Source organism: Cryptotermes secundus, unplaced genomic scaffold, assembly GCF_002891405.2.
Source record: "Cryptotermes secundus unplaced genomic scaffold, Csec_1.0 scaffold159, whole genome shotgun sequence".
Classification (NCBI taxonomy): Eukaryota; Metazoa; Arthropoda; class Insecta; order Blattodea; family Kalotermitidae; genus Cryptotermes; species Cryptotermes secundus.
In genome coordinates this window covers 4,500,336-4,518,674 of record NW_019725416.1, presented here as the reverse complement: position 1 = coordinate 4,518,674, position 18,339 = coordinate 4,500,336, and the positions used below count along the sequence as shown (strand labels likewise).

General features: G+C 36.2%; 1 protein-coding gene across 4 annotated transcripts in view; it reads right to left on the bottom strand.

Annotated features, from left to right (window-relative positions):
• The window catches only part of LOC111863320, a 1,149,828-nt gene that overhangs the window by 29,800 nt on the left and 1,101,689 nt on the right, over window positions 1-18,339 (bottom strand). For 3 of the 4 annotated variants that reach the window (XM_033751005.1, XM_033751008.1, XM_033751007.1), the window contains 2 exons: window positions 10,767-11,062; window positions 4,345-4,461 (listed from right to left, as the gene is read on the bottom strand). In XM_033751005.1, coding sequence (XP_033606896.1) covers window positions 4,345-4,461; window positions 10,767-11,062 — 413 coding nt within the window. The remainder of the gene's footprint in view (window positions 1-4,344; window positions 4,462-10,766; window positions 11,063-18,339) is intronic. The other variant, XM_033751009.1, reaches the window with a different exon arrangement.

The following is an 18,339-nucleotide window of genomic DNA, read 5'->3' as shown; positions in this document are numbered from 1 at the left end:
ACAAAGAATCAAATTACTATGTATTAAGATATATGGAAGAGTGACTCATGGTGTTATTCATTACCTGAATTTATTAAGTATTCAATGTACTACATTCATGTCTTACTACTGAGCCGTGGGTATATATTCAAACAATTTGTGTGGATACGTATATATGGAATGGAGACAGGTGTCACCACCTAACTTACCATGCCTAGCAGCCTTAGATTTTTACCTTTGAAGAAATTTAAAACCCTTCAAACAAAGTAGCTACTATAGGTACCACCAGTTTTAATATTAAGACACTATTAAATCTGCTAACAGATTTTATTCACGTGTTTTGTTCACAGAATAAACAGTGATTATTTCCTAGTCAGTCTTTGTAACCAACGCACAAAATTTCAGGCTTCAGGATTAAAGAGTGTGATTTGTACTTCAGAAGTGAACATTGCAGAGGTACTTGACCTTGTGAGGGGGTGGGTTGTTGCAGTAGTGTAGTTGGTCAAGGCACTATGTTGCAAGCCAGAAGGTCGCGGGTTCGAATCCTGATGAGGTCATTGGATTTTTCATTTCACCTCATTTTTGCAGCCTCATTATGGCCCTGGGGTCCAATCAGCCTCTAACAGAAATGAGTTCCAGGAATCTTCCTGGGGGATAAAAGGTGGTCAGCGCGTAAGGCTGACAACCTCACCACCATCTATGAACCAGCTGTCTAGAAAATGTGAGAACCTTGACGTCTCACAACCTTATGGGCCTTCACTGCATGTTACAGGGATAGCTTTACCTTTAACCTTTTGTTTGACATCCTATGGGAGACTTGTCAAAAAATTGATACAAATCCAGAATACATAATTGAATTTTGAAACTTAATGATCACATATTTCTGTAAGCATATGAATAAGCGACCTCCTTGACAGATGCTGCAACAGTGACACCACTGAAAGCACGTGGCAATAGTGTTTTAATTTAATTCTACTTGTAACATCCGAGTAAGCATTCTGGAAGTGTTTTAATGATCTTCTAGGCCTTTTTTATTTCACGTAATTGCACCAAAAATACCACTCACTATTCCAGAGTGAAAGAACTCTTGTTGATGTAATAAAACGTGCATTTCATAAAGTCTTACAATTCAGTAACATCTGAAAGTCAAACATCATAATTTGATCAAGAAAATGCAAGTGAAACAGGGAAAACTCCATTTCCATTAACATTATTAACTTTCTTCAAAATTTAGTTGTGAAGAAAGATCTTATAATTTTTTTTATTTAATGTTAAATTTGTCAAAACTTATGAATGATTCACTGATCACAGTGGTTGTGTGGTCTAAGGCATGAACTGTCTTCGCTTACTCAGAGACTTGGATTACAGGCTTAAATCCCACTCAAGGCATGGATGTCTGTATACATTTACTCGTATTTTGTGTCTGTGTTGTTCTGCCTTGCAACGGGCTGATCCCCCATCCAAGGAGTCCTACCAACTGTAAGAAACTGAAAAAGAGGACTAGGTCTTACAAGGGGTTGTAGAGCAACGGATAAAAAAATAATGGATGATTCTTGTTAACATATTGTCAGCTATGGGCTCCTTTTCTTGTAGACATTCCCTAATTACTGTCATATAGAACAATTTTTAATGGCTGTACAAACAGGGTTTATGTTCATTTAAAGATACATCAAAGTGCAAAGGGAAAGCTTCCTGTTTTGTCCTTATCTACAGACGTCCTTAGAATGCAAAGGTCTAGGGCACTCTCTTAAGCTAAATCATTAGGACCTACATACATGCACTATAAGCTCAAAAGAAGATAGCGTTTTGACCAAGCTTTTAAAAGCCTAAACATCAATAATGAAGATCAGAATAAAATATAAGAGCAGGACTTAGAACTATAGTAACAGAAGATAAAATAATGACAAAATGTGGGTGACATCTCTGAATTAAGCATGAACATACATACGCAGGAAGCGAAGCTCTGGTGCAAAGCACACAATAACAAACATACACCGAAAACAGGAAAGCATATACAATACATACATGTGATAAAATTTCTGTTATGAACTAGCACTGTTCCTACTATGAAATGGAACACTACAAATCTTGTTCCAGTCATTCCAAGTACTGGTTGCAATCTGGTGTATATATAAATAATAAATCAAGCCAGAGACGATGGAGGAAGTTCTTAGTTCACCCTGAAGGAAATGAAAACGAAAGATAATCCTATTGAACTGGAGACTGAAGTTGCCACCTCTCTGTCTGCATGAAGCCTGCAGATTTAGAGAAACATTTCCTTAGCATTTCATTTAAATCATTTTATAATTACTGTAAGTTCCGTGCATACTATACCATGATATTATTACATAAGTATGATCCCAGAAAGGTAAAATTTATATAACATAATTCAAAATATTTTCTTCTTTTCATTTATCTGTTATCAATAGATATAACACGTACACTGAAAAGAAATATACATTTTGAAAGACTATTAAGTTTCTGTTTTAAACTAGACATACTCAACATATGTATCTCCTTTTTGTACATATCAGAGATATACTCAGTCTCATACTACATTTTTGCTAAAGTACTATGATAAAGTAACTGAAACATCTGTTTGTAGCTTATGATCTTTTATTGCTGAGAATTGGACAGGTATAACTTGGTCATTCATATAATCCCCCAAAATAAGAATTCATAGTGGAAAGTAATAAGCTTTTGTTTCCCAGCTTCAATAAGTAAAAGTAAAGTTTCCCTTACCTGCCAGAACTCTATGAAACTCCTGCTTAGTTAGTGGATGAGTATCAGAAAGAGAAGGACGGTTCTGTTGGGGCATGTGATTGGAATGAATCAGAGAATGTTGGCTATGAACATTTTTGAAAGTAAGACATAAAGTAAAAGAAAAGCAGGAAGTCCAAATTAGGATGGCTAGAAGATTTAAAGAGTAAACATGAAGAGATGGAGGCAAAAGGCAAGTAACAAAGCAAAAGGGCACGTCTTGTAAAGAAGGCCAAAGTTCCTACAGTACTGCAAGTAAGTATGTATGTAGGAGGCACAATAGATCACTGTGGTCATGGTGTAAGGGCCAAGAAGGCCCACCCCTTTGACATTCATTCAAGTATGTATGTAAAGTTCCCTTAGGACTGAATACCATAATATATAAGCATATATGAGATATGAAGGTAGAAGATACATTCTAGACCTCAGTGAGTTTCTGGCTCCCCAAGGAAAGACCTCCCCCACACGAATGGTGGACAACTGGCTGTGGTCGCAAAGAGAAAAGTCCTGTCCACATTAGGAACTTAACTTTATTTTTATTTTACTAATTTATATCTGACAGCTCTAATTTCATTTCAATGCAACAGCCAGAGTGTAGCACTTTGATGTATTTGTATTCATTACACGTTCCAGCAGAAAAGGAGTACAAAATATATCAGTCTGCCTCCAAAGAAAAACTGTTGGAGTTTATATTTCAGAATATATATTTTAAAAATTTCATGATAATCCCTGAATATACTCATATCCATCTAGAATATCTGCTGGCCCAAAACCAGATACACACATTTTCAGTTAATTTACCCTTTCTTTTTTTCACGCAAACACTGGATATACTCATGTCACTCATAAGTGCTCCTTGGACACTAACTTTCTGCACATGTTCCAAGACAGTAACTTGAAGAGGTACTGAACCTTCTTTACAGGTAAATTTTGGATAATAAAAAGACAAGCAGTAAAACATAAAACAGTGAAAAAGGATTTTGGTCTGGAGGGTGTGTTAGTACCTGACAAATATGGAGATGATAGGGTTAAATATAACTATTATAGGTTCAACAAGATAAATAACTTAAATGAGGAAGGTAGTGATTAGAGAAACTAAACACATGAGAAAGGAAGGAGCACAAATACAGGCAGAACATAGGAACACATACTTTTGTTCATGGTCTACGAAGGAATATGATCTGGAAAGAACTGTCTGATGGTGCAAACTCTCGGTTTCACTGAAACTCCTCCTAGTAGATACACCTCTGATTTAATCATATTATTTTCATAGGAAAGTCCTCCATTTTATGCAATATTACTAATTTAATGCATACAAAATATTAAAATACTGCTTATATGAAGGTGATAAAATAAAAACTGGCTATAACAGATAAGAATATTAAGAAAAGTAAAAGTTATACCTATAATAAAGACGTATATGTTAAAAATAACATCTAATCTGAATTAAAATCACAACGTTCTTATTTCACAAAGAATTTACAGCTGGGGTTCGTTTCATTCTATATAGCGAAATATGGCAAGGGAGTCTTTTATTGGACCAACTGTTGAGAGAGTATTAGTGCCCTTCACCCTACAATATTTGGTTGGGGCCCTGTCCCTGACCTCATCATGTCCTCTGTTGCTTCTTGGTCTCCAAATAGAATCCCCTGACCTGCTGACCAGCGCACGCCACTGGGGTTGAGATTGCATGAGAGGTGGCAACCATAACGGCAGATTGTCCTGTGAAGATGGTCTTTCATAAAAATTGTACATATTTAACTGTAGCCAATAACAAACAATACAAAACTAGGAACAAAATAAAAGCAAAATACAGTCATGCAATGCACCATTTATGTGATTGTTTCCCCTAAGAGCTGGAAAAATAAATGCTTTCATGTAAGCTTAAGGTGGTATCAGTGGCTGTCAGAATAAATGCAAATGCGAACACTTGTACTGATCTCTTATGTAATGAATGGGAAATATTTAAATTCTTATTTGATAATACCAATCCAGTTTCAGGGATGTGGAAATGGAGAGAGGAGGTTCTCTCCCAACATTTTCCTCCTTCATAAAATACAACACTGCACCTCTGACTATATATCCTAAAATTTAGAACATGTGTGAAATATTTTCCCATTTTACTAATTTTCACAGTATCTGTATATGGAAATAGTTGAGAAAAAATATGAGATCTGAGGCTCTCATTGTGTGGTGAGTATTAAGATTATGATCCTTTGGAGTGTAAGGCCATGTAGTTTAGAGACAGGTACCAGTGTTTCAGAAGAACAATGCCTAGTCCCTATGTGTCAAACTACATGGTGTCACATCCCCTGACTCAAAAATCCAGAAGATTGAAATCTTAAGCCCTGGCCGTTTTACTCCTGGGAAAGAACCCCCNCTCCAACATGGAGTGGATAGAAATTAGTTCTTCTGGTACTACTTATCTGATATAAGCAATTTTCTGGGCCAAGTGAAAGTGACCTCAGTAACATAATATCTTAATAAATGGTTAAAGATCTCCCTGGGCTTAACTAATTAAGCACTACACCATGAAGACATATGGGGGGAGTGGATGTATAGATCCACATTTTCTTGACCTCGGAAATAGTTGGAGATGAGTGGTCAGGTTCATGCCCTGGCCGTTTTACTCCTGGGAAAGAACCCCTGGAACCCATTGTATAGGAGGTTGGATGGACCTCAGAGTTGGTGTGGACGATATGGAGAAGTGAAAATTCTTGACCCTACCAGGACTCGAACTCTGAGCTCTTGGTCGTCCAGCACGTAGCCAGTCAATATACTGATTGTGCTATCCCCACTCCTAATATCTTTATAACTTTTATCTATTCTGCCTAAGTCGCTGCGCCTGTTAAAGAGAACATGCAACTTTATGGGAAGTTATCAATAATGCAATTTATGTATTAATTATTAACCACAAGCTATTATGATGATGGATACATTTTGGCAAATTTAATATCTACATTGTAATGAGAGCATAATATTTCCCATTCATTTCATATTCTACTTCTTAGCTGCAAATTAACAGAACAGACAAACAAGTAAATAAAAATAACTGTACACTCAACAAAAATCAACATTTATTAACTAAGCACACATAAGTTATTGATAATAATAAGGAATTAGTGAGTCAGCAAGCAAGCTAGCATACACACACATAGTAAGTACCAAGATGCTTTATATATAACAGCTTTTACACAGTTTATTAAATGGTATGAAATTTAATTTGAAGAAAAACTATATGTGGGTTGATATGTACATGTATCACATTAGTTCAACAACTATTAGAAATGAGTAAAAGTAAAAGAAAGTAAAGCTATCCCTGTAACAGGCCATAAAGGCCCATAGGGTTGTGACACGTTGAGGGTCCCACATTATTTAGACAATCGGCTCAAATATGGTGGTAACGTTGTCAGCCTTACGTGCCGGCTGTGCTTTACTCCCCAGGAAAATTATTTAATTAATTCCTGGTGCTCATTTCTGTTAGGGGCTGGGTCAACCCTGGGACCCTAGCACGGCTGGAGGGATTGGATCGGGCGAAAGAAATCCAGTGACCTTGTCGGGGCGTTGGCCCGTGACCTTCTGGATTGTGGCATAGCCACTCAACCAGATGAGTACCAGGAATTAATTAAATAATCATCCTGGGGAGTAAAGTGCAGCCGGCGTGTAAGGCTGACAACCTTACTGCCATTTTTGAGCCGACTCTCTAGATAATGTGGGACCCTCAACGTCTCACAACCCTATGGGCCTTCATGGCCTGGTACAGGGATAGCTTTACATTTTACTTTACTGTTTACTATTATTATAAACTCAAACATAAGAGATTTCAAAGGAGCAGGTTACAGGCTATCTGTGATACCAGAGAGTTGTAATTAATAATTGGCATATTCATCCCCAATGGGGCAAAGTTAATAATGGTGTCCCAAGGCATTAAATTCTGGGACCTTTATTGTTTCTTTTACACATAAATGACTTGCCACACATCATAATTAGTAATTCCAATCCTGTTCTTTTTGCAGATGACAACAGCTTAATTATCATGAATTCCAGCCCTTTTGATTATGATAACAACATTATTCAAATACTGAAAAATATAAATGATTGGTTTAAAGCTAATTTAGTGACATTAACTTCGATAAATCTCATTTTATACAATTTTTGACCAAGAATAGCTATGCAATGGATATGTATACTGAGTATGGTAACAATCAGATTGCTAAATCTACTAATGCCAGATTTCTTGGATTAATTATTGACAATACGTTGTCATGGAAAGGTCATGTCAACTGGCTTATATCTAAATTAGGTTCAGCCTGTTATGCAGTCAGGGTTGTTAGACCTTATATGTTACAGGAAACAGTAAGAATAATTTATTTATCATATTTTCATTCTACTATAACTTACAGCATAATTTTCTGGGGCAATTCACTCTATAATATTCATACTTTTAGGCTAGAGAAAAAGGTAATTAGAATTATTACTAATTCTGGAAGTAGGGACTCTTGCAGGGAATTGTTTAAGGAACTGAAAATTTTGCTTCTCTGAGCACAGTACACATTTTCTCGCTTGTTATTTATGATTAAAAATTGAGAACAATTTTAATCTAACTCTGAGATTCATATCATTAATACAAGACACAGTAACAATTACCATTATCCAATATGCAATTTAACAGTATTTAAAAAATGAACACATTACTTTGGAATCAAGGTTTTCAGTAATATTCCTTCTAGCACAAAGAACTTAGTTCATAACACAAAATAATTTAGATTTGGTTGAAAAATGTTTCTACTTTTAAATTCATTTTATTCATTGGAAGAATAATATAACTTCAATATTAATTATGGTCTTGGTCTATTATACACTGGACAGCTAGTAGTATATTTTTATGTTTGATTATTGTAGTCTTCTTCGACATTAGCATGTTGCATGCTTTTACATATATATTTGATAACTGTTTAATGATTTACTCATAGTGATTTGTCTTGAATAAAATGTGTAATTGTGATGGATTAAGTATAATTAATTTCTATTTATGTAACTGATGTGACCTGTCTTGTTGTCACTGATTATTTCTATCTTCACTGGTCGTCCAGCCGTGTAAGGATCCATGGAATGTGAATGAATGAATGAATGAATGATGGGATAGGATCCTGTCATCCTACATGCATTATTTCTAAGAATAATGCTGACAATAGAAGAAAAATGAACAATGTAAAACAGATCATATCTGATCTGGTAAAGAAGGTACATGTATATTATGAAAACATAACCTCTAAGATTATTATTACTATGCTGGTATTTTTAAATCAGGTGGATAAAGTTATAAAAGATTTGTAAACATAGCCATTCTTTGTGTGGCTAACAGCATCATAAGTTCATCGTATTCAAATAAAAAAGTAACCTGTTTCGTTGTCGTGTATCTATTCTCCATTGCACACAAACTATCATAACAACATTTTATACTTTCAAAGGATTTATTATAGCACAAATTTCCCTTTCATGTGTCTGCCACTTTGGAATCATTGAAAGTATGGAATTGCAGTGTTCTTTTATGACCTAACTGAGCTTCATTAAAACAGTTGATTCATAAAATATTTATTAGAGGGTGACAACACAGACAACACGCATCACATTGACAGATGCAATGATTTGTTTCTTGCAAAATTTAATGGCAATATTGGGAACCTCACCAGCATCTGCACTGAAATACATCACAGTAACGACCACACAACAATTCAGTCATACAGCAAAAATGAAGAGCATGGGAGCCTGCAAGGGCTGTATATTAGACAGAAATATGCATTACCTACTTTCACTAAAGTCTGATGTTTGTCTTTCTCCTATGAGAATACTCTGGCCATTCTTGATGACAGATCAGTAACAGTGAGTATGGGTTAGAAACCAAGGGCTATTGTTATCACTGACTGGGTTTTCAAAAGACACTACTGAACACTGTGGTCAAGCGATTAGCATGCCTATATTATTTACGGGAAGTTCCACACTCAAATCTTGGCACAGAGACTGGATATCCTAAGGTCTTCATTGTGTTTTTCAGTCTCTCCAGACAAATGTTAGGACAGTACCCTAAAATAAGGCATAAGTGCTTCCTTCCATATCTTTTTAAATTCATTATTCACTAACTGTCCTATTATTTGACTTTCCAGTGTATAATCTGAACCACTGAATGCACTGCTAAACAAACAAAAAAGTGAAAGACATGCTGTTGACTGTTTAAGTCAAGTAATGTCATACAGATTTAAGAATCATTATGAATACTAACACAGGACTGAATGGTGAAGAAGACAGTAATGGTATACTTTAAGTGGGTCCTATTTTAACTGAAGGATGAAAATAACTATGCATACTTTAGCCAGGACAACTAGTTCTGGAACATCTCACATAAAACTGGCTGCATCTTAGAAATTCTGGGACTTCTGGGTATTGTAGATGGTAATTCTATGGATGTTTGCAATTATGTTAATTATAAATTTAAAAAAGCTGGCTGATTATTTGAAAAAGTTAAATGTTTGAATAACCTGATCAATTCTTAACAACCAGAGAAAGGGAAATTTAAGAAGGAATTTATAAAATAAGAGTGAAAATGTTACAGGTGACAAAACAATTACTAGGACAAAAACCAGTAATCACAATGTAAATATTACTGCTGGACATTATGGTCACTGTGCTATTAAATATATCTGTTTAACCTTAGCATAAATTTCATCCCTCTTCTGGGAAGGGTTGTTATAAAATTGTGAGATTTGATTTTCTTCTCATAACATTAATTTTACTATGAAATCCATATAGTTAATACATTACTTAGTAGAATGTAACAGCAACCTGTCTATTAATGCTGCATTTTGTATTTATCATAATATTCTTGTTGGAATTATAATGCTGCATTACTTTTACTTCACATTTTCATATCGTTACACTTGCATCACTGATCACAGATATTTATTTTACAAATATTATAGTCTCTAAAGTAGTCTGATGGTTTAGACTGAATGTTACCCACATCATACACATCTGTCTGAATAACAATATAGTATTTACTCTAAAATTTATCATGTTTGCTTTCTCAGTTGCACAGTACATAACAGAATGTATTTACATGAGATTTTAATCAATGAATACATTTTTAGTACCTCAATTCCAAAGGAATACAATTTTGGGATTCAATCTAACTGTACTCCACCACATGTGAATGAATCAGTAAATTCTCTATTTTAAATTTATACCTACATCTTAGGCACATAGTCCTGTTGATTTTTTAATTTTAAAATGAAGGGCATTTACATGAGGATTCAAAATTCCAATTGCCAAAAAACTGGTTCTAATTACTTTTATGAATTTCCACCTACCAATAGGCAGTATCATCCCATATGAGGCCACATATCCCACAACATAAATGTATGACGTGTATGAGTTTTTACTCAAGTATGTGCAACAGATATAAGAATATTTATGCAATGTATTTTGAACCACTTATTTACGCTGGTTTTGTTTTCCTGGCCTTGGTCATTTCCGAAGTACACTTTCTGAGTCTAATGCTTTCATTCATACCAGATTTGGACACTATCCAGTTTCATGAGAATGGTCATGATGCAAGATACTGTAACATTCTGATGAGAAAACCTAAGTCACTGCATTGGCTGTTTTCAGTAGTGTCAAATACCACAACAAAAGTTTACAGTACTTTAACCCTACAATTCTACTGCACCAAGGTGCCTTTTTAGGTTGTCAGAAATGGTCTTCTTTCATGCATAATTAATAAATATAAATAAAAACCTTGCTGAAGGGATTAAGATGAAGGGAAACAACTCTAAACAGTTCTTGACTATGTAGTTCAGACAAAATGTCAACAGATATCACATTCAGACATAGCAATGTTTGTAAAGGTCAAATTCTTTACACTTGGCATCTGTAAGATTAGAGAGCAAATGGACAACTGTGAAGAAGACATGAACTTCATGCTTTCAAAACACTCCATTCAGCCATTCCCAAACAGATGCAGATATACACACCTTGCCACCACGTTTGAGGAGCAGCTCAGCCAAAGCCACCGCTTCCTGCTGAACGTCAGCTGGAGCCCGTGGAGAGACAAAGTGTTCAGAGTCCGAATGTCGGCGCATCTTCTCACCTGCCGACTGCTGCTGTTGCTGTTGTTGCTGAACTGTCTGTGATTGCACAGGAGGAGCTGGCACCACAAAGGATGAAAGCTTGATGTTCATATCAGGCTCCTTACTCCCTGGTGTTGGAGGTGTGCTGGGGTACTGTGGAGGTGCACCCCCCACACGGGAACCACTGGTTGTGTCGGAACCTAAAATTTCCATTCAAGATTCTGAGTGGCATGAAACTTGTAAATATACCTTCCAATATTTAATGGAATTGCAGATTTAGAATAGACGAAAATATCAAGCAGTATTGGTTTATACATATTCTTTCCTCTAGTTGTTCAAAAAATTTCTCTTATTTAAGGTTATTTCATATTAAAAGCATGATCATAGGTGAACAAAGCCATACTGAGACAGAACTGACATTTCTCATATCTGTTACATTCTGTACTTCAGAAATGCAGTCAAACTTATGATTTATTTACCAGTGCTTTCAGTAGCTCATACTGCAGAGAAATATGGTATCATGCATATGTGTCTGTCCCAGTACTTCCGATAGAAGGACGAACCTGTTTATTTTAGCAGTCTGGGGAAGTCCAAAACTATTCAACAGTGAATATATTTATCTACACATGTTAGTGAAGGGGTAGGTAAATCCTTTGTTTTAAATCACTGGTGTCTTAGAAAAAAACAAGTATGCATATATATTGGTATCAGACATATGGACAGAATAACACCAAGATGGTTATGAATGATCCTGAGCACTGAATATTGGATCAGGAGTGGTCATTCTGTGTTCGAAGCTGCTATTCATTTTGAGGAGAAGAGGGAAATTATGACCTTGGTTGGGATTATGTTCAGCTGTCTTGAATATAAAGTAGACATACATGGCCAAAGATACCATCTTTCATCTCTGAGATGATGAGATGTAAATGGCAAATTATGCAATGCGAAAAAAGAAAATACAAAAATGAAATCTTGATCTAAGGACATGACTCAATAATACAAATAGGGTCACAATTTCATATTCATGAAAAATGAGTTGCAATTTCATATTCTTGACAAATGAGATGACTGACATGGAGTCCTGGACAAGAAAAATATCTCAAGTCAAGGCAAGGAATCAGATACTAAGACTTTCCTCAGGAACAACCAAACAGATTTTTCTTGCATTAGTAATTTTTTAACCTTTAGTTTATTCTGCATATTTATGAGTCCATCTTATCTCTGTCTTGAAGTTGTCATTTTGCTACTTTTCTTGTAGATACAGAATGAATTCTCTAGACTTTGGTTCTATTATTCACTGATTATGATTGTTAACGGTCTCTTGGTGTACGAAGAACATAAATTGAGAGCATTTAACAAAGTATCAATGAAGACACTGGGACCCAGGAGAGATGAAGTTAACAGACTGGAGAATTTTCATTTCATGCATCCTGTTGTGTTATTATATACAATTGTAGTGTTGTGGTGGACTTACTAAAGAGTTGTAGACTGAAGAAAATTATATACGGAAAACCTTCATAATTTATACTTTTCACATAGTATTTTTAGGGTGATGAATCCAAGAAAGATGAAATATGGAGGTCATATGGTCAGAAAAACTCAAGGGAAAAGACCAATTTGGGAGTTTTACAGGCACATAAAAGGATACTATTAGAATAGATCTTTCAGAAACTGGGTGTAGAGGTGTGTAAATGGATAATACTGGCTAAGGTTAGGATCCAATTGTGGGTGTTTGTAGACATGACAAACGTGTAGTTTCCACAGAGAATTTCTTGACCAACTCAGCAACTTAGTCCTGCGCCATGCAGCAAAAATAAGAATAAAGTCTATTATAATAAATATAATTCCAGTTAGATATTTCTGCCCATTAAACACTGAAAACTGACAAACTCCTAAAACTTACAAGAGAATGGTCCAGTTGGTCAGATCTAAACCTTACCTGAAATGTTTCTCGTGCATGGAGTCCATCTAGAAAAGACCGTACACAAAATTTCTGCTGCTGATACGGTGTACAAGGGTTCGAAAATATTCCGCCTTCGAATGAGTAATTGAAATTCGCGCGTCACGGCATCGCTCCTAGTAGCTAATAGGAAAGTGCAAGGTGGACGAGGTTGTACAGATCTACTTGTGCTACGAATATATGTGCGCGCATGCAATATGCACTTTCTTAATGTTGTTTTAATGCAAAATAAATGTATATTTATCATCTCAATTTTATTTTTGTGATGTCGTATATATATATAATAAAGGAAATCTCGTTGCAAATTCAACTGTTATATCAAGTTACATAACGTCTCTAGAACTTTCAAGAGTGCTGTCATAGTCCTATAATAATCCCATTATTGATTATTCTGTAATATTACATATATACTGAAGAAACTTGCGCTTTTAACACTGAGAACACTGCACGCCACAGATATTTAAATGCGTCGCGACAACGGCAATGTCCCGCCAAGGACGTCACAAACCCCATACCAGAAAATAAATGCAGTGTTTTACGACACCACTAGGCGCGCTGCCGTGACGCGCAAATTTCAACTGTGAATTCGAACTTTGAGTAATGTTTTTTTCGCGTCCTTGTACAGCGTATCAGCAGCTGGAATTTTATGTACAATCATTTCTTGATGGGTCCTGTATACTAGTAAAATTTCAATGCCAGTTTCGACCTGACCGTTCCACTGTTGGTACAATATATAAAAAATAAAATTTTTAGATCAATCTTCAACGATGCACGCACAGTGACAACACATCAGTCCCTGCCTTCAAAGACACACATTGCATTCCATCAGTAAGCATAATTAACCCTTACCCCCCAAATTAATCAAAGCTTACAATTTGCCAAAACTTAACACTCCTCCCATTAATTTTCTGATGGGCTACTCATCAACAGAAAAACACCAGTAAGTTTGTTCAAGTGCCATCAATGGGCATAACATGTCTGCTTTATGTGGTAATTTACCCTTGGCAGGAAAATTCAGGGACATTAATATTGGCCATGATCCTGTGCCATATCTTCACATTTCACTCATCACAATACCATAATACTGGCAAATTATTTTGAAATACATTTTTTTTAATTTTCCCAGGCAAGTAACAAAATCCCATTTATAAACATTTTACTCCAACCTGGCAATGCTGCTTGCAGCACATACAGATCTTACTTCAAGCGGCTGAGCATTATTGCAGATATAAGACAAGTAATATGTGAGTTCAAGCAAGCTTACAGGTTACACAGAACATGTTTTAACGGCGAAATCTTCACTACCATTCATGGAAGCTGAAGACCTTGAATATATATATGCATACTGAATAGGAATATTTTGTAAGATTTTTTATCTTACTGTAGTGGGCATTCTATTAAGTTCAGTAATTGATTTATGTAGTGAGAAATGCATGTGGTCATTTGAGTAGGTGCTTATTGGCCAGTTTTGATTTATCAGGTGGGGAAGGTGTGATAAGGCACGTGACCATATCTTCTTGGTAACAGCCGCAGTTTTTTTCCCTTTGTCTTTTTGCGCACTTAAAGGATAAGATAGGAAACCATTTGGCACTCCTCCAAACATTATAAGACATACTTCTCTTTCCTTGTGTGTATGTGTGTGTGTGTGTGTGAATTCATGATTTTGATATGTGGCTGGCCAGACAGAGAAGGATGAAGCCAATAATTCCACAGTAGAGAAGACTAACATCCCATAATTATATAAATCAACTTTCTTGTCCATTTATTTTATTCATTGCTTCTGTCTGTATTCTGATAGTTCATGGTATTGGCTGTTGAGGAACAGTAAGCTTCATGCACTGGTCACTTTGCTCTCAAAGTATGAGCCTACCAGTGTGGTTAAATAAGAGCAGAATTGGAACTAGCCATCCTTGCCCCTAGGACAAGTTCAAAGACCTGCATCACCGTCTTATTAACCAGTTTCCAGAATGAAAAGAAAATGAAATTGTGACTGTGACTTTCATGTTAATATATTGAACCACAAAAGGAACACAAAGCCCTTGCTCTTAAATTTATGGATGTGTCCTGAATGGCCAATGTGCTCCTTTATGAAGTGTTCCCAGGTCGGCTGTTTTAGCTGATACAATGTGACCTGCTTAGTTCTGCCTAGGGGTAGAAGGCTGTGTGGCCTGCAGAGAGAACCATTCTGGAAGTGGTGATGAAGAGGATGGTACCAAGATTTGATTCTCTTCAATGAGGCCAATCACCTTATTACTGACTGAGATTTCAGAGTTCTCATGAGATACATACAACGACAAAATCATTTTTTCAGAATATTATTGGAAAGTAATCTAGATTTAGATTTCTACTGACAAGCCACAGACCAGATGGGAACAGATCCACTGGATGCATTGCAGAGATGTTTGTAATAAAACAGCTGCACTAAACTGAGACTATTTTGGGGTTCAAGCTGAAAGGAATACATCAGTTTTAAGTAGAATGACTTTAGTGAATCATTATTATGTAAATAAAGCCCCACTACTGGATCCTATCCTAGGCCAATTGAATGCAGTTCATACCCTTACACTCAACTTCTTTATTGTCTGTTGTAATACTAATCTCACATATACACCTAACACAATGACAATCTACATGTATTAATAAATATGGACAGCAGTTGGATATAACTATTACATTTTATAATGCATTAGTAATCACTAAAAGGAGCAGAGTTATTCTTAAGTAGCTCACAGTCATTCAGCCAAGACATTCAATGCCTTTATGGAGCCCTGCTGTTCAGATACTATGTTCATATCATCTCATCACTGAGCACTATTCTAAGCCAGATGAATCTTGTCAACATCCTCACACTATGCATCTTTTAAGTTCCAACTATCTAGATATTTCTTAATTCACTCTTCTTACTTTTGTTACTGACAGACCTAACAAACTGAATACAACCCATGAACCTTTAGTTTTAGACCTTTTCCCAATATGAAACATGATAGTCGTCAGTAAGGATGAATGATGGGTGCAGTTAAATAATTGAGAATTTTGGAAATAAACTCAGGATTTTCACCAGAAAATTATTTTAGTGTAAGTATTTGAAATGTGTGGTTTTAATGTAGACTAGCACTTGTAAATTACTCAGAATAAGGTGAATGAGTTGCAGACTCTTCTGACTGACTAGCATAAATTCATAAGGCAGGACGAAGTAAGAAAATAAATAAATACATTAAGAAAGAAGAAAGAAAAAGAAAAGGAAGAAAGACAGAAAGAGGAAAAAGGAAATAAACAAGGAAAAGTGAGGAGGAGAATAGAGAAATAAAGGAAGAATAAAGCAACAACAGAAAGAAACAAGAAATTAAAAGGGAAATAAAGACAATAGAAAAATATTGTGCAACAAGTTCATGAGTTTTCAATTCAAGCTTGCATTCTGAAAATCACAATATGAACTCCAGAATGAAACACTGACAAACAAAAGCCTAGTTGAGAGAAATTTGGTGAACATCACTATGATAAAACTGAATTCTGAAGTCCATTTATCTTAATGACTTCTGTGGCAAAAACCTGATACACCACAGTTAATTAAGCCATCAACTGGTCTGTCTTTGGGAGATGTGTAAAATATGCCATTAGAGGCATATCCTTCTCTCCTGTCCCTTTGGACAAATATCCATCTATTGCAATGAATCTGTCATTTCAAAGACAAATATAACCATCAGCCCTGTTGAGATCTTATTCATATACAAACAAAGTATTCATGTGTCACAATGCACTTTACCTATAATAACCTACATGAAACATTTACACTTACAAATCACACAGTGTCCAAGGAGGAAAGGTCAATGTTCTGGGATGTCATAGTATCGGTCATTCTAAGCACAAAAATGTAAATATGCGTGAGTCATATTCATAATGGTTTCCGATATAGAGCTATTTCACTGTACAGCTGTTTGAATTTAGTGCCCAATATTGTCCTTCACTGGACCAAATTAATGCAGATCCTAAAGGAAACAGGTATCGACTGGTGTGAAAGAAGATTGATTAGCAAATTGTACATGTATCAGAAAGTTAGAGTACGACTGGACAGAGGGGAGACAAGAAGTGTGAAGATTGGAAGAGGTGTTCGACAAGGATGCTGTTTATCACCAATTCTGTTCAACTTGTACAGCGAATGCCTTACCAAGGAAGCTCTGGATGGGCTCGGAAACTTCAAATTAGGAGGGCAAATTATTCAAACTGTGAAATATGCAGATGACCTTGTGTTAATGGCTAAGGAAGAAACTGTGCTACAGGGCATGATTGATAGACTAATTGAAATTGGAAGGTGCTATGGCATGGAAATGAATGTGGAGAAAACAAAAGTAATGAAAATTTCGAGACAACCAACCCCAGTCACAATAAAGATAGACCAAAAACAACTGGAGAATGTGAAATGTTTTAAATATTTGGGTAGCTTGTTAACAGATGATGCAAGGTGTACTAGTGAAATTAAATCTAGGATTGCCATGGCAAAAGCTGCATTTAGCAAGAAGAAGAATCTTTTTACCAGCAAATTGGACTTAAATTTGAGGAAGAAACTAGTGAAATGCTACATTTGGAGCATAGCTTTGTATGGGGCTGAAACATGGACACTTAGGGCAGTAGATCAGAAACATCTGGAAAGTTTCGAAATGTGGTGTTGGAGAAGGATGGAGAAGATCAGTTGGACCGATTATGTGAGAAATGAAGAAGTGTTAATTAGAGTCAGTGAGCAGAGGAATATCCTACACGAAATAAGAAAACGGAAGGCTAATTGGATTGGTCATGTTTTACGCAGAAACTGCCTTCTAAAAGAAGTTATCGAAGGAAAGATAGATGGGCGGATAGAAGTGACCAGAAGACGAGGAAGAAGACGTAAGAAGATGCTGGATGACCTTGGGGACAGAAGAGGATACTGTCATTTGAAGGAGAAAGCTCTAGATCGCATTAAGTGGAGGAATTGTTTTGGAAGAGACTGTGGACCTGTCGTCTGACAGATTACTAATGATGATGATGATGATGATGATTGTCCTTCCCTCCCGCCGTACTGCGCCACTGTCTGAAGCACGTGAGTCGGTGTGAAGCGTCAGTTGGCCGTTGTGACCGTTGTGACTGTTGATAGTGAAACCGTAGGAGTGTTTCGCGAAAAATGCCGCACGTCTTCACAAATGCCAAATATGCTGATATGCTGTACATTCACGGCTTCTGCAATGTTAGTGCCACTGCTGCTGCTGAAAAATACCGTCGACGGTTTTCTATGCGCAGAAAACCAGATCGTAGGGTGTTTTCCAAGGTGTTCAATTGCGTGAACGTGGTACGCTTCCCAGTGTTCAGTATTTCATCTGAACGAGCACGTCAACATGTGGAGGAGAACATTCTTGAAATAGTATAGCGTAGCTCTACTACTAGCATGCGAAGACTTTCTACACGTCTCGGTGTATCACGAACACGTGTACAGCGAACATTGCATGATGACGGCTCGTACCCTTTTCACTCAAAGCGTGTGTAAAATCT